The sequence below is a fragment of the Mixophyes fleayi genome, chromosome 11, assembly GCF_038048845.1.
Source record: "Mixophyes fleayi isolate aMixFle1 chromosome 11, aMixFle1.hap1, whole genome shotgun sequence".
NCBI classification, from domain to species: domain Eukaryota; kingdom Metazoa; phylum Chordata; class Amphibia; order Anura; family Limnodynastidae; genus Mixophyes; species Mixophyes fleayi.
This window is the reverse complement of record NC_134412.1, coordinates 74,569,055-74,593,487: the sequence shown is the minus strand read 5'-3', so window position 1 is coordinate 74,593,487 and position 24,433 is coordinate 74,569,055. Positions and strand designations below refer to the sequence as shown.

The 24,433-nt window shown below is 38.8% G+C and overlaps 1 protein-coding gene across 3 annotated transcripts in view; it reads right to left on the bottom strand.

The window, feature by feature from the left end:
- Positions 1–24,433, bottom strand: part of MORN1 (MORN repeat containing 1) — a 231,698-nt gene that overhangs the window by 128,825 nt on the left and 78,440 nt on the right. For all 3 annotated transcript variants that reach the window (XM_075191725.1, XM_075191728.1, XM_075191727.1), the window contains 2 exons: positions 16,917–17,040; positions 14,802–14,977 (listed from right to left, as the gene is read on the bottom strand). In XM_075191725.1, the coding sequence (XP_075047826.1) occupies positions 14,802–14,977; positions 16,917–17,040 (300 nt within the window). The remainder of the gene's footprint in view (positions 1–14,801; positions 14,978–16,916; positions 17,041–24,433) is intronic.

Here is a 24,433-nt window from a genome sequence, read left to right as displayed (position 1 = left end):
ATCAGCATGATTGACTGTAATTGTTGGGTAAAATTATTGCAGTACATTGTAGGTTTCTTGAAATGATAAATATATTTTGGTGAATAGGAATACACAAAAATAAAAGTATACGACAAACAAAAAAAAAAAAATCAATGAGTGTTTTGGAATTGTATTCTAATTTTAATTAATTAGTTATTATATTGTGTCTCTATAATTTGATGTTTCTTTAATGGTACCCTGTACTCAACTAAGGTACTCATTGTATTTTGAATTTGAAAGCGTTACCCAGGCAAATACTGGACTATTTTTCGATGTTAAATTTACATAACATTAAATTCTTCATTTGATTAATGATACTTTGTGTATTTTTGGGAGGGGGGAGTGTATGGAGGGTATGCCACCCAAATGCTAGGATGAAAAGTGTAACACTGACCCTTTCTTGTCTAAAAAGCTTACCGTCATTAATCATTCCAACCCACAAGTGAATAAATCAATTATAGGAACTGGATGCCAACTATCTAAGGACGTACTAGGAACTTTACACATTGTCTTATACACATGGCTTAAAGAAATAAATTACAGTGGCAACATTTGCTTGCTGTGTCACGTGTCCAAAAGAGAAATACAAATTTTCATTTCAGAATATTGCAGTTCAAAAGTAGCTATTGCATAAAACGTGAAAATGCTATAATATTTATATAGCGATTGTTTTTTTGTAAAAACGTTATGCTAATTAAACTGAACAGATGTAATATTTTTAGCAATCATCATCATCATTTATTTATATAGCGCCACTAATTCCGCAGCGCTGTACAGAGAACTCATTCACATAAGTTCCTGCCCCATTGGAGCTTACAGTCTAAATTCCCTAATATAGACACACACTCACACACAGACAGACAGAGAAGGAGACAGACAGACAGAGACTAGGGTCAATTTTGATAGCAGTAAATTAACCTACCAGTATGATTTTGGAGTGTGGGAGGAAACCGGAGCACCCGGAGGAAACCCACGCAAACACGGGGAGAACATACAAACTCCACACAGATAAGGCCATGGTGGGGAATCGAAGACATGAGCCCAGTGCTGTGAGGCAGAAGTGCTAACCACTAGGCCACTGTGCAATAGTAATTTGAGAATGCTATTAAACCCTCTCTATGGTACTACAAAGATGTGTTCTGATTTTTAGAAAGTTTTATCAATACACAGAACAATTCATGCTGATGCTGAACAAAAGGTAAACACTCTGAATGAAAAAGATATAAAGTGATCAACGGCAGCGCAGATCTAAATCAAAAGCTGCCCTTACGTTAATATCCTGATCCTCCTCAGAGTGAAACATATAAAAGACAAATCTAATATAACGTAAGTGTGGCGCTAAAGGTCAAACACACATTGCAGTACAACCCCACCAGCTAATATTAATCCCACATGGATCAATCAAAGTGGGCACAAGCTAAATAGGAAGAATATCTTAATGTGTAAATTCAGTGTCTCCTGACACACATATATAAAATATATAAGTTTATATAAACATCTTGTTAATAAACTCAGGAGAGATCTTTTTTCACACTTCAATAATAAAACAACCTAAATGTCCTGTAAGTTCATTTGATGTATCTTGATCTCTCAATTCTCAAAGTTCCTTTGCGATCAGTCACTAAAGAAACACACTTACAAGATTCCTGGTGTCAAAAGGCTTCTCATCTCCTCAAAAAAATTGCTCTGTTCTTCCACACTGTTTAATCCCGCATCGGAGCTCTACAGTATGATACGATTTCCAATGTGAAACAATATATCACCTCCACGGCACAATACCTATCCTCCGCTCACTGCTGACTTGCACACCAAATAGAATTGTTGTTGCTAACTTCCACACCGGAGCTCCACCGTGTTGTCCCCCCGTGGGGGAGAGGAATTGGGGGGGGCACGGCAATATGTGCCCAACCCATCTGTAAACCCCCACTCTGCTCCTCTGAGAATGCATGAGGCTCTGCGCATGCTTAGAAGAGCAGAAAGGGGGTAACCTCCTGCCAGGCTTCTTCACCCCCTGGGCCCTTTAGTCGGACTACCTGTTATGATGGCTACAGCTTCACTTCTGCTTAAACACTCTGTCCCTCCGTTCAAAACATTTTTGGGGGCAGGGTCATGTGTCTCTAATTAGTGAGCACCAAAATGTAATCTCCAGGTAAATATCTGCATTGTCAGGAAAGCTTGCCACACTTAAACATACACTTCCAAAGTTATTTTATACTAAGTGGAGACACGTGTCTGTGAGTCACCACATTGGTACAAATCGTTCAGCAAAAGATTAGGTACAAATATAAACGTGCAGCTTATTTGCGTAAATACACAGGGAACAAAATAAGAAAAACTGCAATACAATAGTATTAGCAAATTACAGCTGAATGATTACCCGCTAGCTAAGCCCTGGTTGGTAATTAACCTGTGTGGGGGCTAGTCTCCAGCTTGAGACCCTCCATTGATGATACTGAGTTGCAAAGGTACAGGGTCCTATTGCTATTTAAAGCCGGCACTAGTCCTGTGTCTTCCAGCCTAGGATACCGATTCAAACAGTGCCCTGCACCAAGGACTCGCCTCACTGACGAATCCGCAGATCCTGCTCAGTGTTTGCGATCCAGATGTCTCAAGGCCTGAGTCATTAAGGAGAGCAAAGGGAAAAAAAATTAAAAAATCTTGATCCTGGACAAACCATGCTACAATGCAAGGGGTGCAAATTAGTTTACTATTCTGTACATAAGTTAAATACTGTCTGTTTGTTCATGTAGCACATAAATACATGATAGCTTTATTTTTACACTGAAATATAAAGTTGATCTAGGACATGCCCTTTCCCAACTATAAATCTGTCCCCACGTTTTAAATTTACCTCTCCCTCTAATGCAACATGGTTTTGCCCAAGTGCAAAGTTACTCCATTTTTCTGATTTGCCCTCCTTAATGAGTCAGGTCCTCACTCTCTCGCCCATCCTACGTCATACTTTATACCCTAGTCACACCACTGACCACATACAGTCTGCTAAGGGGTGGAGATGAGATGTCTAGATCCCTGTACACTATGGGGGGTGTGTGTGATCTGATTAACAGCAGTTCTGGAGATCGTAGGATTGCGAATTATCGCAGCAGACACATTCTATTTGCATTGGTCGCATAGACACACAGGGGACATCGCAAAAATGCGGTAATTTACTAAATAAACATATTGCTACATATTAAGGAACCATCTCGAACACAATGGTTCCTGATAGAACCCCCCCCCCCCCCCCTACAGTTAACGACAACATGGCAGCTCAAGTGACCCAGGGAATACAGGAGCCGAGAAAACATCCCAACTACATTTTGTAAAACCATTAATTACAATATACTGGCACTAGCACCAAGTGGTGCTACATATTGTATATACAAAACACACTCTAAGTAGCTACATTCAGAGTCTTATACTGCGACAGACTTATACCTTAAAACATACTTATAAACAGAAGTCTGCTAGGATTTATATCAGGCAGACACATCAAATACATTTGTCCCTTTTGACATGCTTCATTAACTGCAGTATATAGTGATACCATAATAAAGTATGTGATGAGACTACCAGGGATAACAAGCATAGTAACTCATCCCCTATTAGTTTGAGAAACGAGGTACAGTTTGTCTGGGTGATCTCATTTTGTAACACTAAGGGCTAGATTTATTAAACGGCGGGTTTGAAAAAGTGGAGATGTTGCCTATAGCAACCAATCAGATTCTAGTTGTCATTTTGTAGAATGTACTAAATAAATGATAGCTAGAATCTGATTGGTTGCTATAGGCAACATCTCCACTTTTTCAAACCTGCAGTTTAGTAAATCTAGCCTTAAGTGTGCTATTCAGACACTAGTTTTAACTCAACTCGAGATTATAATCTTTTTCTACATATATTTTTCTATATATATTTTTTATTTATTGTAATAAATTTATATGTTTGATCATTTAGGTGAGTCGATCTCGCCCCTTCATTGTGAAATGTATTTTTAATTCATTGTTGGAAATATAGATTATATATATATATATATATATATATATATATATATATATATATATATATATATATATAATCTATATCACCATAAAGTAAATGAACTACTGGGTAGTAGATCAAACTTGAATAGAAATTCAAGGTGCATTGTGACAATTTGCTGCAGTTTTTGTGAAGTACAAATTCATGCAAGGTTGCATCTTTTTGCAATCAGAATTTGCGGCACAGTGATGGCTATAAAAAAGTTTTACTGCACAATCATCTCTATAATGGTTACGTATCTTAAAAATAGACTTGAATCCCCTACATTTGGATTACTGTATTACAGTTATACCTGAGACTCCACTATGATGTGCTCCATATTGCACTGAGAATTAGTGGCTCATTAAACAAAGCTAATAGGGAAACAGTTCAGACACATTCAGACCCTTTTTATCACAATTAGTGCCATGTCTCAAGTATTCCTGTTAGACCAATATAAACAGCAGGCTCCGGACATGCCCAAGGTGCATTTTAATTGCAAAGTCTGCAAAGACATAAATCACTATTTTATGGCTGTGTTGTTGTGGACCAGACATAACATTACATAGAGTTATTAGAAGCTACAAACAGGAAATACTTTTCAGCTGTTTTACATACTGCATCATACCCCAGAAACCATATCCATTCCATATCAGATAACACAGCTCACATAGACCAGACTATGGAGCATTGGGAAACCAAAGGTCTATCTGAATGGACTTCTAACATTGCGTAACATTGTGTGTTTAAGAGGATCTTAGAATAGTAATAATGTATGTACTATTTTTTCTTATGGAGGTCGCGTAGGGTTGATTTATTGATGCTATTACTAAGTTTTATAGGAACTTCAGGTTATTTGTGGTTGCCGTGGCTAGCTTACACTGAGTCATGCAAGTGTATTGGCAGAAAGATTATGTAACTATAAGGAATAAAGGTTGATGTCTTTGCTATTCTAAAATTAGCTAAATTAAACTTTGCTATTGGGGTCCTTCCCTGTAAGGGAGCATGGAGGTGCAGCATCGTGTGCGAACTGTTAGTATACTGTTCTGTAAGTTCAGTGTCTTTGTAAACAAGAACAGATGGACACACAAGAAATCAGCTATATTGGGTGCACACAATTTAAATATACTGTAACAGCACTTGTCTGTAACATACCCTAGATAATTAACAGTCATACCATGTAGCTGGCTCCCAGTACTTTAATTTGTTTACAGTCCAGGAACAAACAGTCGTTACCAAGGTGCCAACACACCAATAGGAGAATAGCTGGTACTATTCACCAGAATGCTAGGAGTCATCTACAGGACAACTTCCTAGCACAGCTGCCAGACAGCCCCTGTGAAAGTTGGGGTTTTGGCAATGTCCATTTTTCCACATACTTGCCAACTTTTCCTCGTTGGCTTCAGGGAGATCCCGGGGGAGGGCGGCATGCAGGGACGGGGCTTGACGAATGGCATCATTTTGGCCTGCACCTAAATGATTGTCACAGTTATGGCCAATTACAGCAGGGGGCGGGGTTAAGATGATGCAATATTTGCGCCATTTATCTATTGCGGGGGTGAGAACCAGGAGGTCTCCCAGAAATGACGGTGTCTCCTGGACATTCCGGGAGAGTAGGCAACTATGCGTTAAAGAAATGCAGCTAATGAATCTCTAGAGAATGAATTGTCTTTTACATTTCTGTCTCCATTACTGAAGTCATGTTGTCTTACCTGTCAGTCTATGATTAAATCTTGGTCCCCATGAATATGGCCACCTCCATAGGCATCAATACATGGACATAGGGCACAATTTCTGAACTGTGTCATCATGCCACAGATGGCGAAGCCAACCACGTCTTGTACTGGCTCAGCATCAGGGAGAATGCCAGACTCTTCAGGGAGTGAGGGAGATCACCCCTATTTCAGGGAGTCTCCCTGACATTCAGGGAGAGTTGGCAAGTATGTTTTTCCTTTGTAGCACAATGCTAGAAGAGCCTAAGCCACTTACTTGAATCCCCCCCCCAGCTCTCCCCTGTGCGCGAGTTACGAAAGGCCGCTTCAAAATGACATAACCATGTAATAGTTATTTTTTTCACATACAAAAGTGTGTCTCTCTACCCTTTACAATGTGTGAAAAGCAAGCAATGGGTGGTAAGTGTAGAAATAATAACCTGGAATGCAAATATCTGTTTCTTTCTGAAATCACAGATGGCCCAGCAACACAATTTGCCGATATATTCACCTCAGTGGGGAAATGACTGGCTCAGAACCACCATCTGCATTAGCTGTACAGAATGGAATATTTTAATAGCAATATACTTTCTGAATGAAATCCTGTTAGTGTTTGAATTTCAGAAAAAGATAAAAATGTAACCATCGACACAGAAGGTGATCCATAGATTTTATCCTGCGATAGTCAAACCAAAGATAGTTAAACCTCTGTGTGGCATCTGGAATAATATCATTTAAATGCTATTTTCTTCTCTGCAGTCTGCACTTTGTAGGAGCCTGCGACTGGTACGTGTTGTGTGCTGTACCGGGTCACAGTGAATCACTGTCAGACAGACACGAAGCCAGGAGCAGCTGGATAGAAGCAGTATAGCACAACGAAAGCTGGTGTATTCTTGACAATAGACACAAAGCTGTGACTCAGTTTACGAGTAGGTAGCCCCCCCCCCCCCCCCCCTTGACTAAGGCAAAATGTCTGTCATGGAGGAGGCATAGAAAATGAGGTAGCTAAGAATATCATTTCAGTAGCAAAAATAAAGTAATTAGAGCAACGAGTGACAAAACAACAAACCAGTAGTACTTTTCTGTTCTCAGGTGTAACTCTTAGAAGGAAAGGGTACAAATGGCCAAGAGCTAACTAAGTCTATGTATTTTAGTACATTAAAAAGTGTTTTTGCAAACATGATGACTGAATATTGATTTATACTGCTAATTAACCTGAAAATGTTCTAGAGGGCAAACGTCTTCCTTTCTTCTATAGTGTGACAATTTATCAATAGTGATGACATTAATCCTTTAAGCACCCACTAGAGAATGAGCTAATAAAAATTACAGGACTCTGAAAACTAGGAGAATTACGCTGGTGAAGACATAAGTGTGGCTGACAGTAGGTACCAAAGTATGCTTACACTAGAGACAAGGGGTATATTTACTAAACTGTGGGTTTGAAAAAGTGGAGATGTTGCCTATAGCAACCAATCAGATTCTAGCAGTCATTTTGTAGAATGCACTAAATAAATGATAACTAGAATCTGATTGGTTGCTATAGGCAACATCTCCACATTTTTAAACCTGCAGTTTAGTAAATCTAGCCCAAGATGTTTAAGGGTGATGGGGCATATGTATATGAATACATTTATGACCCATATATAAAAGAGGCAACCTGTAGAGAACACAAGGTCTTGAACAAACAAATGTAATCTCCAGCTGTAAAAATGGTTCTTTACAGTAAGCGAGTGAAATATTCTCCAAGAACTGCTATTGAAAGACACTGTACATAGAGTTAAAAAAAAAGGATTATACACCTTTGTTGCACAACAGAAAATAATATCCTACTGCATCATCATCATCAACATTTATTTATGTAGCGCCAGCAGTTACCGTAGTGCTTTACAATTGGGAACAAACAGTAATAATACAATACTGGGAAATACATAGAGAGAGGTAAGAGGGCCATGCTGGCAAGCTTACAATCTATGGGACAATGGTTTGATACACAAGGGTAAGTGCTACATCATATTGAGTATTTGTCCAGCTGGAAATGCAAAGGTTACAAAGTATCTAGTGGGCTCAGTCACACAACTATGTTGGTCAGAGGGTTATTGTCTTGTGTTAGCTGTGTAGAGGGTGGTAACAGGGTAACCTAGGGAGTTTAAGAGAGTGGTAGAGGAATATTATAAGCTTGTCTGAAGAGGTGGGTTTTCAGAGAACACTTGAAGGTTTGAAGACTAGATAAAAGTCTTGTGGTGCGAGGAAGTGAATTCCATAAAGTAGATGCAACCCGAAAAAAAGTTCTTTAACCGAGAATGGGAGGAAGTGATGAGAGTGGAAGAGAGACACAGATCTTATGCAGAAATGAGGTGTCGAGTTGGGGTATATTTTGAGACAAGTGAGGAGATGTATGTCAGTGCGATTTTGTTGATGGCCTTATATGTTAGTAGAAGAATTTTATATTGGATTCGTAGAAAAACAGGCAACTAATGTAAAGTACTATATATTAATCATAATATACTGTAAAAGAACAGGGAGGGGAATCCTGACCCAGTGTTTAAAGGGGAACACTAGCTTTCAATGCACAGGATACTTAAATCTATCCAACAGGGATATTATTTCATCATGATTAACCTTTTGTGGGCTGCATATGTTTATTTGATACTCACTACTGATCATGCCACTGCATTGTGGCAGTAGCAAGTAGCAGTACTTGTACATTTTGTCCCTATGCGGTTAATCTAAAAACAAATAAAATGAACTCAGAACATAAATATTATTCTACTATTATTTGGTCAGTGCAATTATATTGTTTGTTTTCCCAACCAAGAAACAAATATATTTGTTTTCAATTTCTGTTAGTAATATATTATTTATATTATACCTCTACTTTATGTTACCAGCAGCAGGCTCTAGGGATGCAAACTATTATTCATTCTACCAGAAGTTCAAGCACTAATATACCTAGGGGATAATGTATTTTGAATCATAATATTGAGATTTACTTTTTCATGCAATCTGCTAAATAAATAATACATAAAGCGCATTAGAACACTGGAAAGAATTTCTACAACATATCTGGAATTTCAATATCCTTTAATGCTCTCCAAACAATTCTTTATGGGAGTTTCTAACTTGCCCAGGTAATAGGGACATTTTAATATAGCACATGTCTGCACTATATCATCTGTGATCATAAGTAACACAGTCATGCCCCTGGAATAGGTTTGGTTTTGATGTCCCATCCCGTTGATGTCCCCTCTCTCTAAATGACCAGGGCAGCACAATATTCACTAGAGTACCTGTTGGTTAATGAGGCCAGAAGTTGACCGCAGATGGGCGCTATTGGTCTGTGTATGCAGTCATTTTCCGACTGCCACAGAGATCACACAAGAGATCTAGTTGCTTGTTCCTAGAACTTAAGTACGTGGCAGAATTGGATTACGACATCAGGGTCAGTTGCAGGATTGTACGGTGTGTGGTCAGCTCGGATCTTACAAATGACCGGTCACCACCCAAATTTTTATTGACCAATAAAGATAAATCCTGCTCTCTGCTGACAGTCACAAACATTCACGAGTTATAGAGTAATAGCAGTTTTTGTATATCACTGGATGTTTACCATTGTTTACTGCATAGAGATCGGGATCCTGCATTCAGGGTGATTTCACGGTGATACCACAGTGGCCTAGTGGTTAGCATGTTTGCCTCACAACACTGGTCATGAGTTCGATACTTGACCATGGCCTTATCTGTGTGGAGTTTATATGTTCTCCCCGTGTTTGCGTGGGTTTCCTCCGGGTGCTCCGGTTTCCTCCCACACTCCAGAAACATACTGGTAGGTTAATTGGCTGCTATCAAATTAACCTTAGTCTCTCTCAGTAAGTGTGTGTGTGTGTGTTAGGGAATTTAGACTGTAAGCTCCAATGGGGCAGGGACTGATGTGAGTGAGTTCTCTGTACAGCGCTGCGGAATTAGTGGCCCTATTTAAATATCTGATGAGGATGATGATACTTTTAAAATTGGAGAAGTTTTGTGTAAAAGGACCTTTCACCAAGGGAGTGCTTAAGGCAGAACCTGAAAGTATGCCTCTCATACCTTAAAAAAAATTGTTGTTTATTATAATGTACACTATGAAAATACCAAAATTGTCAGATTGAGCATTATTATACCTACCATACAGGTAGGAACCATTAATTCAGGCTTTTGTAGCAAGAAAATTTACATGTTTTAAATGAATTCCATATAGGCTGCTTGTCTTCTTTCTTTTATCTTTAAACACTTCATAACGTTTTCAGATTTTTTTGTATACAGCAATTGTCAATGCATTCTTTGTTTTCTAAAATAAAGAAAAGTAGAAAGCACACTCTCTAGGGGCAATTATGGGACTAAAACAAAGCAATATGTCATGCTTCAATGCCGAAAACTGGAAATCACAGCTATGGAACCCGGGAATATGATGAAAGCATAAGATGTTTATTGAACAAGTATAAACCATAGAATACAGGAAATGGTAAGAACCAAGTATTGCAGATACTGAACAAGAATTTCTGAGTGAAGCTGAAAACTGGTAGCCATAAAGAATACAGCTGATGTATGTGGAATGACTGAGTGGAGAGAAATGCAGTACAGAGATGTCAGCAGCAGCATGTAGAAATCCCAGAGAACAGGAGAAGCAGGAGAGCACAACAATAAGGAACAGCTACAAATTAACTGTGACCAGCACAGGTAACTGGGAGAGGCAGATTTAGATAGGGAGCCACTAGGTGCAGGTGATTAATTAGTGCAGCAGGTTAAAGCCTAGTAGTAAGAAGAAGGAAGGCACAATAGCAGCACCTTTGGTAGATAAGAGGTACTGCCAGATAAAACATTCAATGTAACAAGTTCAATATAGTCCCAGAAGGAGGAGCTGCCAATACAAAGCAGCATGTAAATGCAATGCTGCAGAAAAGGTGAAGGCAGATCCTGTCACAATAACCACATTAATACAAAATTAAATTGGTCACTAAAGACAAATAAATAATAATTAACACCGTGAAAGCTCATTTTCAATCTGGCCATGCTTCTTACCCTTTTAATCAGTGGAAGTGTGTTAAATCATTGGTTAATGCTCCCTTACAGGTGTCTCTTATAATACCCCAGGTCCTGGATAAATTTGACCTTCCGCACACACAGGTGTATACGGTATTACATGCCCAACATTATGTAAACACAGTATTAAACATTTTACATCCTGTCCACTGGAGCTATAACCTAGATTCGTTGTTAGATAGGCCACTGTCTGGCAGTAACGCCATCTCGATACATTATAATGTTTTGAGAAGTTCCTTTGATTATGCCAAAACAGGTTCCGGATTATCCCATTGGTTAAACGCCTTTCCTTATTTGTGGACGTAATCCTCAAGACATTATAATATTCACTGTTTACGCTTTCTTCTAATATTTATAGAGAAATGTTTTACAATATTTTCCATCGAGTATACTTGTTTCTACACCGTAGATACACCATAGGTCTTTCTGAATCCAACAGTTGTCTTAAATGTTATGTCGACTGTACTTCTTTCCCCATTGAATGTGGGAGTGCCCATATATAAAACAATTTTGGAGGCAGGTACATCAATATGCTTCTGACACTCATTTGAACCATGTGCCTCCCCTAAACCCTGAGTGGGCGATCCTGGGGTTTATCCCAGAGACACTTAGAATGACAAAGGGGAAGCAGGAAGCGGTTACTGATAATGTCCATGGCTGCAAGAAAAAGTATATTGCAGGTGTGGATCCAAGAGTCCCCACCGACTTTGGAAGTATTTAAAATGAAATTGTTTTACATTTTTCAGATGGACTGAACTGAATCTTCTCTGCTTAAAGCAGATTAAAGGTTTTTTTTTAATCTTTGGGAGAATTATTTTGACGCTTAGCTCTATCAAATGGCAAATCCAGTCCTGTTTTGGTTTAACATCATGGTACTAATCTAGATTATTGGTGGATGACCCTCCGATTGTTTTAACTAGTGACTAGTCTCACTATTATTTATTGTTTTTAGGTAGATTGGGATCCGGGATAACTAATAGTTGGGTAGTTTGGACTATCGATGAAGGTGAGGCGGAGGTTGATGTTTCTTGAATAGTTTCATCTATTAAGGACTTCCTCCAACCAATTATATCAGGCCACGCTGGGGTTTAAGGGTTTTTTCTCTAGAGGTTTTTAAAATTTAAAAGTTCTACATCCTCAAAAGCTTCAAATAGCTAAACCTTAACATTACTTTGTTTACCTTATGATTACCTTTTACATGTGTATTGTTTATGTGGATACTTTTTTATTTTGCTTTTTTGAATCTAATATCGAAGGATGTCTTTCTATGTTTCTTCGATAATTTAAGAGCCTACTTGTTTTGTAATTGTATTATCACATGTTTGATTATATTTGTAATTTCGTATTTTATGCTCCCTCAATAAACAATTTATCAATAACACCGGGAAAGATGTACCTTATATAGAAATGAATTTACTAATAATAACAACAGACAATCAAATAAATTAAAAGCAGTGACAATAAGATACATAATGATCTTGTATCATAAATAAATGAATCGAATGTTACCGAAATCAACGGTATTAATAAAAAGCGTCTCTATGTGTAACCTGAGAATGACTTTAATACCCGTATAAAAATACATAAACTCACATAAAATATATGATTCACAACTAATGGATCAAGAAGGACATTTATCACGGATATCCAATGGTGAATTCAGGGTAATTGCAGTTCCTTAACTTGTAACAATCGAGAGAACCACCATAAAATTAAAGAGGATTCTCAGTCACCAAAGACATTCAGTTGGTGATAATACTTTACTTGTCCCAGGGTTTTATTCTATCCAAATATCTCTATAACGGTAGTACAACTAGCGAGTGCTAGAAATATTTCTTCCAAAAGGGAGTGTATGCAGTCCAAAACAGCTGATCAGTAATACGGACTCTGATGTAATCCACTCCTACGCCCAAATAATGGGACAATCTTTAATTAAGTTTTCAGATTTTTGCATACAGCAATTGTCAATGTATTCTTTTTTTTCAAACTGACAATTATGTGTTTTTTTTAGACCTGTGTCTGCCCACCACAAACTCCCACAATTTTGCATTAATGAGCAAACATATATGTACAAGTCAGCAGCCATACTGATCAACACTACCGGTAGCAAAACTGCTCTTTTGTTTCAGAGGTAGAGGCTGAGAACACTACGTAGCTATATACAGTATAGACACCAATCAGACACAACATTAAAACCATTGACAAGTGAAGTGAATAACATTATCTTGTTACAATGGCTCCTGTCAAGGGGTGGGATATATTAGGCAGCAAGTGACCAGTCAGTTCTTGAAGTTGGTGTGTTGGAAGCATGAAAAATGGGCAAATTTAAGGATCTGAGCGACTTTGACAAGGTCTAAATTGTAATGGCTAGACGCTGGGCTAGAGCACTTCCAAAACCAAGTCTTGTGGAATGTTTCCAGTATGCAGTGGTTAGTATCTACCAAAGGTGGTCCGAGGAAGGACAAGGATCATTGATGGGGAGCGAAGGCTAGTCTGTCAGGTACAATCCCACAGAAGAGCTACTGTAGCTCAAATTGCTGAAAAAGTTAATGCTGGCTATGATAGAAACGTGCCAGAACACACAGTGCATCACAGCTTGCTGCGTATGGGGCTGTGTAGCTGACGATCGGTCAGAGTGCCCATGCTAACCCCTGTCCAACACTGAAAGTGCCTACAATGGTCACATGAGCACCAGAACTGGACCCTGCAGCAATGGAAGAAGGTGGCCTGGTCTGATGAATCACGTTTTCTTTTACATCGTGGACGGCCGGGTGTGTGTGTGTCGTTTACCTGGATAACAGATGGCACCAGGATGCATTATGGGAAGAAGGCAAGCCACATTGTGCTGTAAACTTTGGCTCCTGACATTCATGTGGATGGCATATAGATTTGAAATAAATAGGACTTCACAACAAAGAATGACAAATATTTTTCCTTTTGAGATATTATATAATGACAATATAAAAAAAATTATATAACTTGAGCAAAGTAAACATTGGCACAAGCCCTAAACCAAGTCCTGAGCATCAACCTGGCTTACGGTCTAAAACTATCCTTGCTTTTGTTGTACTAAAGATATAAGAGGGGCACCCAGCTGGATGGACTCACGGATGTCTTATAGCAGCCTTGGACATCCTTGTATGCTAAATTCATCCAAAAACACTTCATCATCATCACCACCACCATTTATTTATATAGCGCCACTAATTCTGCAGCACTGTACAGAGAACTCACATCAATCCCTGCCCCATTGGAGCATACAGTCTAAATTCCCTAACACACACACAGACAGACAGAGAGAGACTAGGGACAATTTTGATAGCAGCCAATTAATCTACTAGTATGGTTTTTTTTGGAGCACCCGGAGGAAACCATCGCAAACATGGGGAGAACATACAAACTCCACACAGATAAGGCCATGGTCGGGAATTGAACTCATGACCCCAGTGCTGTAAGGCAGAAGTGCTATTATTATTATCATTTATTTGTTGGGCGCCACAAGGTTTCCACAGCGCCTTACATAGTACAAACAGTAGACCATACAGGGTGAAACATTATAGAACAATAAACACAGAGTACCAATGCTTCAGAAACTCCGGGCAGACATATGGAGTAAATACGGAGCAGAAGATTCGGTATGGAGACAAGAGGGGAGAGGGGCCCTGCTCATGCGAGCTTACATCCTAAGGGAAGTAAGCTCGCCGTGCTACCCACATACATCTCAATGGATGTGATTTAGGTTAAATTGATCCATTTAGCACCTTTTTGTGTTGAAAATGTGTGAATACAAAAATGTTTAATCACAAACACACTGCTAAAGCTATATATAGGTACTATATTCTTTCAATACACCAGACAGAAAAAAATACATAAATACAAAAATAAATTACAAATTGCACAGATACAATGGAATTTCATTGACTGAATGATTGTCCATTCTACATCACACTTACAAGTATTTCATTAACTCACCATCCTGTGTATTGGAGAGATTGCCATCAATCCCATGGTGAGACTCACTGTCAGCTGGCAGGAGCTGGGTGCTAGACACTTGCAGAACAGATTGGCTCGGTAAGGGACTGCTAGTCTCCAGTAGTTCCTTCTCTTGGTTTATATACGACAGAGGATATTTCATACATTCGTAGCCACTATGGACACAAAGTTTGCTCTATGGTTAGAAAGAGAAAAACAACCAAACAAACCACCACCCACCCCCCCCCCCCCCCCCCTCACGCACACACACACACACACACACACACACACACAAGAAGACATTAAAAAAAGTAGAATTAAATACAAAAAATAATAAATCCCCTGGACTATCTTAGAGTCCTGCGGGTAAATGTTTTAAGTGCTGATTTCTACAAATCGCCAGAAATCTGCGAATTTTCAGGGAAAATTTAATTCGGCGATGGCTTGTGCCTTTACAAGCTATTCCCAATTTAAATTTCCCCTGCAAAGTCGTCGATTTTCGACGACTTGTAGAATTCAGCACTTAACACATTCACCCCCTGGACTGCCCCATTTTTGCTCTGGCCTAATGCTCTGTATAACACCCTCAAGCGTGTTACATTGTCACTGTAATGACCATTGATTGCCTATTCTCTTTATTTTCTCTGTGTATATATTGTTATGAATGTTGTTGATGAAAATAAATAATTTTAAAAAAAAAATAAAAAAAAAATCCCCATTTACGTGGTATTGTATCTCAGACCTCCATCCCACAATGTGTTTGTTTCCATTTTTCAATAAGTTCACAGTCGTCTTTATTCCATTATTGCTATTTTCAAACCCTTAGAAATCAGAACAAATAACTGTGGATCATTTCTAGAGCAAATCTGTAACAAAAGGCAGAAAAATACATCTGAAATATGGTTGAACAAATTAAACATACAAGTGCTCTATTTCTAGGGGTCAATGTAGACAGACAATAATTGGGTTTCTGAAGAGTGTACTCTGTAACAGAGACCATTTAGTCAGAAGCATTAACTGATAAAAGTATATGAGAGGTGGTCAGGGGAGTAAATTGGGGTGGGGGGTTACTATGCAGGTAAATACTGACAGCCGTGCCTATGGCAGGCCTGTGGCTCTCCAGGTGCTGTGAAACTACAAGTACCAGCATACCCTTACAGCTATCAGCTGGCTATCTACTGGCAAGGCATTCTGGGGCTTGTAGTTTCACAACACCTGGAGAGCCACTGGTTGGCCAGGCCTGGCCTGTGGGGTGGCAGTGCTCCACAGTCATGCTTTGACTGTGATATTATATTGCCATATTTATCATCATCATCACCACCATTTATTTATATAGCGCCACTGATTCCGCAGCGCTGTACAGAGAACGCATTTGCATCAGTCCCTGCCCCATTGGAGAGGGAGAGAGGGAGAGAGAGAGAGCGAGAGAGAGAGAGCGAGAGAGAGAGAGCGAGAGAGAGAGAGAGAGACTTGGGTCAATTTTGATAGCAGCCAATTAACCTACCAGTATGTTTTTGGGGTGTGGGAGGAAATCGGAGCACCCGGAGGAAACCCATGCAAACACGGGGAGAACATACAAACTCCACACAGATAAGGCCATGGTCGGGAATCAAACTCATGACCCCAGTGCTGTGTGACAGAAGTGCTAACCACTGAGCCACCGTGCTGCCCACTTTTTTTTTCAATGATAAATTTGAAAGAGGTTTCACAGGTGACTGTAAAAAGGTGGTGATGCCCATAGCAAATAAATAGGCACTTGGGGGAGGTTGAAGTAGCTGCAAAGTTTTGTAGTAACCTGGGGGGCTATGGTTATACAAGCATTACGGTAATTAAACCCTCACTCTTTTTTGCTCGCACCTCTAGCAGCTGGGATCAAAAAAAGAGCAAAGAAGCGAAGATGTTTACCAAAGCATCACGTGGTAACACACCAGGCGATGCTCCTGCGCCACTATGCCGCTAATTAAAGCTCCCTCCTTGACTTCATTTTATAAACAGTACTAGAAAAACAAGTTAGAATCTGATCTGACAACCCCATCATTTTTACACAGTCACTTCTGAACAGTTTTCATAAATCTCAACTTTACTATGTTTTCAGTTCTGTATTATTTGACTTACAATGGTGTTTGGATTGGTTTTTCCTCAAAATCTTCAATTAATTCCAAAATTCTGGTACTCTGAGGTTTGCTGGATGGTGTGTATTTTATTCCTGCACTGATTCTCAAAACGCGCCCATTTTCACCTAATGAAAGAAAAAGAAACAGATTTCAGAGATTGTTTCAGTAAATACTAATACACATAATTTTGCTATAACCAATAATTCATTTCATTTTTGAATATAGTTATTTAAAATTGATGGAAACTCTGAAGGCTTTAATGTTTATAATGTACTTGTGTGTGATATAACAATTTGTCTTTGCGATCGGTAAGACAGAAGAGTACTTGTTAAGGGCCCCTATAATTATATAATTGTTAAGGGTAAGGTTATACGTATTTCAGGGCATTCATCAGAAAACTGCCCCTGACCGCATGTTCCTCAAACCAGGGAAACTTAAATCAATCAATGCAATATATAATTTGTTAGCTACTACTTGCATATTAATATATAATATATATATATATATATATATATATATATATACACACACACATAGATATATAATATATAATCTGAAATGTTATGTTATGTTCATGCTTTTATATGAAGTAAATGTCATATGTTCCATTGCACCAGTCACAGAACCTTTGTATTTACACACTAGTAGGCCACAGGTACCAGGGAACCCCGTTTTCCATTTTACGTCAAGTTCTAACTAGCTCAATAAGCAAACATGCAGTTATATCATGTTTCCAGTCCCTCTGGAGCAATTAATTTACTGTCAAGTACATTTTTTTCCCCAGAATGTGAATTCCTGGATAGACCTCGGTTAGCGGTATAGTGAAATGGAGTTCTAGCAAAGATTTATTTGGAGTATCACTTATAGGTGTCCTGTGAGGAGTTTGGAAATCTGGTGCTGCCTGTATCCTAGCAACTACTTGTCAACTGAGTATTCTGCTATGTATTCTAACGAGGGAGCTAAAACTTGTAGCGACTTAAGGTCCCCTTATAAGGGTTTAAAGCCATACTTATGGCCATACTGATATTTGAATAAGTATTAATACTATCTAGAGGTGTTGTAGTCAGTAAGGGATAACTACTACTTTTGATATAGGGCCTGATTAATTAAGGAAAGTTAAGCAAAAGTAAGTAAGGCAAAACCATTGTGGTGAAACGAGGTATTAATATCACCACAACCAGTCTGTACCTCGTTTCTCACAAGTGGACTATAAAAACATATACTTATTCTAGCCCTCTGGTTTCCAATATTTGTCATATTTAAACTTGTATATATTCTATTTGTAAGTAGTTACAAATATCTGCCATAGCTGGTAGCCTTAAAGGAGAGAGCGGGAGAAGATTGAATGGATAGACAGCAGTCTCTGAGAGTGGCTAGGATACTGGTGAGGTGTTTTCATTATACCCTGTATGTTGTCTGTGCCAGACAGTAGTGTTATTTGTTGCAGGTTATTATTTAGAGATGTTTATTGCTGTTTGGTGCTAATATTTTGTTAAATAAAAACAGTTATTTTATTTTGGATATTTGCCTGGGTGATTTTGAACCTTGGATAGGTACCGGGAAGGCCAACTGCGGCGCCATTAAACTCGGTATCATCACAACCATGTTGCGTTGGAGGGGAGGTAAATTTAAAATGTAATGGCAGATTTATATTTGGGTTAGAGCATGTCTTAGATCAACTTTGAATTTCAGTGTACAAATAAGCTATCAAGTATTTGTGTGCTAGATGAAAAATCAACCAATGATGGCGCCCACTAGCAGCTCAAAAGGGAACGCTACAAAAGCATTAATTTCAGCTGCTTGTTGTTGTCATTGTTGTTATATTAAGTGTCAAACTGAGGCACCACACAGTACCAAGTAGTGGCTGATAATTTAATATTATGGGAAAGGTCCACTTAAACTTTCTTACCTCATTACCTTAAAAATGATGACCGCAGTGTGAAAATACAAAATCCATTGACCTTGCTTCCAACCAATTTTACCAAGTCTAAAAGGAGCGACACCTAAAAATTCAGCTTATTAAAAACCTATTTAGTGTTTGAGCTCCTGCAATGTAAGGTTCACGCACTTTCCAGCCATGGAATTGTAAATCTCTGGCTTATTTATGTGTGAGCTGCTGTAGCAGGCGGTTTTGTTCAAGCACAGAGGATGATTTAGTCTTTGCAGTCTGAAAATGGCACCGTAGCACAAATTGTGGCACCGAGTCCGAGAAAGCATATTTCTAAGACTGTTTATTTATAGCCGAGTGCTACACAGTCAGAGGAAACAGTAGTAAAAATATATTTATGTAGTATAAGAATCGCGCAGGAGTCCTGATGCAATTTTCATTCCAGCTGCCATTGAAGAACAGGTGCAGATAACATGCACTGATATAGTGTGTCTATAAGACAGTATTGTATTTCGGTTCTTATCTTGCCCACATCGCTGGACATCAATTATTGCTTTGTAAATTAAACAGTTTATCAAAAGAGAATTCATCAAATGAAATCTAAAAAAGGGGATGAATTAAAATATAAAGCATTACAAAAATATATTATTTGCATGCAAAGAGCCTGATTCATTAAGGAACTTAAATTAAGAAGTTTCTTATTTAAGTCTCTTAAGTCTCTTGGACAAAACCATATTACAAAGCAAGGGGTGAAAATTAGTATTCTGTTTTGCACATAAGTTAAATACTGACTGTTTTTTCATGTAGCATGGTTTTGTAACATGCTTTTGTCCAGGAGACTTAAATAAGAAACTTTTTTAATTTAAGTTCCTTAATGAATCAGGCCCAAGAGTTTTAATAGTCCTTACAAATAAGGAAACTGAAAGCGAAGGGAAATATTTGGATGTTAAAAAAACTGTATGTCTGATTTCTTGGGCAAGTAGTGCATAAATGACCATTAAATCAGAGGCGGAACTAGCGAACTGTGGTGCAAGGAAGCGGGGAGGAGGGAACCGTGGCCCACAGTTCGCTAGTTCCGCGCACAGCACCAATGGTAATATCAAGAGCTATCAAGGACTTTCACGCATATATAAAAACATTCCAGTCATTTTACACACAGTGGGCTTAACCATTTTGTGGGCTAAACCAACAACCAGCCTATCAAATTAGGTATTAGTGACATCAAAGCGTCAACAAGCAAAAAGTGTCTCATGTGTCAGAGATATCACTAGTTCCAATAGACTGTATTATCATCACTTTGGCTTCACCTTAAAAGATAAGCTGTCTGCCGATCAAATTTTATGGTTTTGCGCAGCTGCAATTCAGCGGTCCGCCTAGCTCACATCTAGACACCAAATCAAAGATGACTAAGTCCACGGCGCAAAACAATGTATCAAATCAAAAAAGGCTGCCTGTAGCAAACTATATAGGAAACACCAATCCCTATCAAATATATATATACACACAGCAAATTTGCAAACAGGCGCCACATCTAGACACGCCTACTATCTCTTCTCAAATCCAACCTTCTGGCAACGCGAGTGTTATGGACAAGGACCCCTAACACCTCTATCCATTACAGTAAAAACAATAAAAAGCCAATTTTGATTATTTTTACATATTTTTAATAGACTCCAGGGGGGTATATAATTCCGACAGTGTAAATGTCAGCAATTAACCTGCGGATATAAAAATGTTGGCAGGCTAAATGCCGACACTTGCATTGTGCTGACAGATGGACAATGTGGTCAGCGTGATTGGCGACATTCACAATGTTGCCAATCACAATGCCAACATTAAAAGAACAATGCAGCCGGGTCAGGGGTATAGCCGCTGTTCTTTTAATATCGGCATTGTGATTAGCGACATTGTGAAAGTTGTCAATCACACATTTAACCTGACGACATTTTCATGTCAGCAGGTCAAGTGCCTACATTTACACCACCACTGCTCCAAACTTCCCAAACCTAGGTTCAAACCACAACTGAATAAATATTTGTTTTGTAAATTACCTCCACTTGGTGTAGGTGAGGGATTCATTATAAAAAGGTATATTTACTAAACTGCGGGTTTGAAAAACTGGAGTTGTTGCCTATAGCAACCAATCCGATTCTAGCTGTCATTTTGTAGAATGTATTAAATAAATGAAAGCTAGAATCTGATTGGTTGCTATAGGCAACATCTTCACTTTTTCCAACCCGCAGTTTAGTAAATCTAGCCCCAAGTCTCAATTTGTAATAATGGGATTTACCCTGAGAGTTTGCAAAGCAATGCCTCAGAGTGTAGATTTATTTATAGAGTGAAAAATATCTGCACCTCTCTTGTGATGCGAGGCAGAGCAAGACAGCACACAAAGAAGCCCCCAAATATTTCGCACTGGATACATAATGAAAATGCATTCTTACTTCTCTCTAATCTCTGTTTATAAGTAACCTTGTGAAATTCAAAGAAAATATATATTTTTTTTGCATTATATTCTTCCAGCAGTCTTCATTTTAAATCTTACTTGCTGATCGAGGAAACCTTGACTGAATGAGAATGCTTTTAAGAAGGTGAGAAGGACAAAATTCTTGCTGTGCAGAGAAAAATGTCAATTTTCCATATGTGAAAATTTAACATTTTCACCACTGGATTCAGAACCCCGTTGTGTTCAACACATCCATTAGAGAACGCAGAAAGGCGGCTGAGCCAACTATATATTTGTTCATTTAAAAAAAATAAAAAAAATAAAAATAATATATCAGAACTGAAGTCTGTTGAGAGTCCCAAATGTGTTTTCTAACACTCATCTTGTATTGATAACCAATTTCTCATTTTGACAGTTTGACTTCCAAGAATTGAGTCCTGTTTTCTAGTGAATATATAAAAATAAATTATTAATAAATACTCAACCACTAGCAAGTATATATAAAAAAAAAAAAAAAAAAAAAAAAAAGGATTAGGAAGCAAATGTTGCATTAGACCATCAAGTATTTAAGATGACATTAATATATTCTAGTAGTGCACAGTGGGGAAAGAGCATTTGGGAACCATTTAGAATGATCCTATTCTCGCAAATAATTTGACCTAAATTTTGATTTGATCTTCATCCAAGTCCTACTAGGAGAAAAGGAGAATCTAAAGTGAATAACGCAATCGTGGTACATTTCCATTAATTTATACGGCCCCCCCACTTTGTTGTAAATAGTATGTGATCGTCTAGGATAATCATAAATCTCCTCTTAATTTTCTTTGTTCTTGCTATCCCTCCTCTATTTAAAGATACGCTTATTTTATTGCATTTCTCCCAAGTCCCGCTGTAAGCTTGTATGCTTGCAGACAATGGAGGTCACTTACAAATCACAAAAGCCACCAGTAGACACACAGTGCTCCTCGAGTCACACAAGCGCACCTAGTTTTCTGCTGCGGAGCACAGGTTGTGCACGTTTTAGAAGGGCAGCAGTTTGCACAGGTAGAGTGAATTACTTGGGCACACCATGGCACCTCATTTCGCAGAGCAGTGCAGCAATAGGATCTCCTGTTGCAAAGCGAGATTACGAAAATGAGAGTAAGCGGTAGAGATGTGGTGGCCCTTTCCACTAAATGAAATGACTTATGTACCAGGTCAGAGCTTGTCATTTCCGGATCTCTTTGCTTTTAATAGGACCCGTTTTGCTACTTTATGTTGGAGAAGTGCATTTCAAAGTGCACTCTAAACAATGTAATAAAAAGATTCACACATATGAAACTGTCACATGTAATAGAGAAACTCTCCATATTTCCTGACTTTCATTATTCGTGTAAGCCATGAAAAACGCTAAATAAAATATTTTTTGTAAAAGAAAAGCTGAAAACATTATTTGGATGAAAGGGATAGTGCCATACTTGACAACTATAAGATTCACCCCTCAAGAGGCAAGTCCGGGGAGTGCTGGCGCAAAGCGGATAATTTTAGCCTTGTCTCGCAGCAAAATGCAGAGAGTTTGGCGGTACTAAAGATGTAGAGCAGGCCTGTCCAACCTGCGGCCCTCCAGATGTTGTGAAACTACAAGCCCCAGCATGCTTTGCCAGTAGACAACCTGTTGATAGATGAAAGGGCATGCTGGGACTTGTAGTTTCACAACATCTGGAGGGCCGCAGGTTGGACAGGCCTGATGTAGAGGTTGTACACTGATGTGACATTTACTCTTCTGGGCTGGGGAGGTGTCTCCCAAGAACTAGGGGTTGATGTGCACATTGTTGTGCAAATCACATAAGCGCACTGATACAAAACCAAGGCGTCTGCGCTGCAGGAACTCCTCCTCTTCCTCTGATTGGTTGTGCTGTGTGAGAAGAGGAGGTCACATGGTGAAGAAACGAGCTGCTCCCATTCAGTCTCATTCTCTGCTTGAGAATACCTGAGATAGGAGGCCGCAGGTGAAGGCTCGGTGGGTCGCCTGTTGCTCTCCATTGTAATAATGAAACTACTTTCAGGGGCAAACGCAGGATTTGTAGAGGGGGGTTTCCACACCATGTCGCAAGTGGGCGTGACAAGCATGCATGGGGGCGTGGCTGTAATTTTAGACAGTGCTTGGCTGCTCTCCAACTCTTCCTATCCCCATAATATACATGGGCAATGCTGCGTGCACTACTGTTAGGTGCATGTAGCTCTCCCTTTTCAAGCAGAGACGTGTGAAGTGGAGGCAGGCTCCAGCCACCTCAATTATACAGTGCCCCAGGCTTGGAGGGGGGTTTCCAGGCACTAGAAACCACCCTCGGTTTGCCTATGACTTTAATTTTTATTTGCATCAGCAGTATATGGATTCCCGTACCATACTACCAACATAATCATGACAAAATACATTGCTTTCAACTATTCACTACATGTACAATAAGAAGACACACAATGAATAATGAGCATATCATGGTGGCACAGTGGTTAGCTTTGTTGTTTTATAGCACTGGGGTCATGGGTTCAATGCCAACTAGGACCCTAGATAGATCGATAGATAGATAGTTTTAAATCTCTCCCTCTCTAGAGATATATATATATATATATATATATATATATATATATATATATATATATATATATATATATATATATATAGTTGTTCGCAAATAGTATGCTGTATAAGTAAGGCGCAAATAATGGTTCCGTTTTTTTCTGAAAGAACTCATAGGAGTATCTCTGCTTTATTAAAAATAATATATTTACTTGTCATAAATATGTGGGTAGTATGGTAGGAGACTGTCTAGTGCTGTTTAAGGCACAGATACAAATCTATACAACATAAATTCATTCAAAATCATTTCTATTTCACAATATGAAACAGCTGTTTGTATATGGGAACGGCTGAGTCTTCTGACAACACATAAGGAAGTGTATAGTTAACCGGTCTGGGAAGCTTCCTAATGCGGTTTATTGTGCGAGAAAAAAAATTTAGCAGAGCGCTGTGACTTTTTGTACGTAAGCTGGATCTGATCATTCTTTGTGAACATCTAGAATCAAACTGCATTGTAGCGTTAAACAAGGACAGCTGTGACTAGGATTCCCATCAACCAGCATTCCAAGGACAAATCTTGCCTATAAAAAAGACACTGTTCATCTTTCATAGATAATTGTAAAGGAA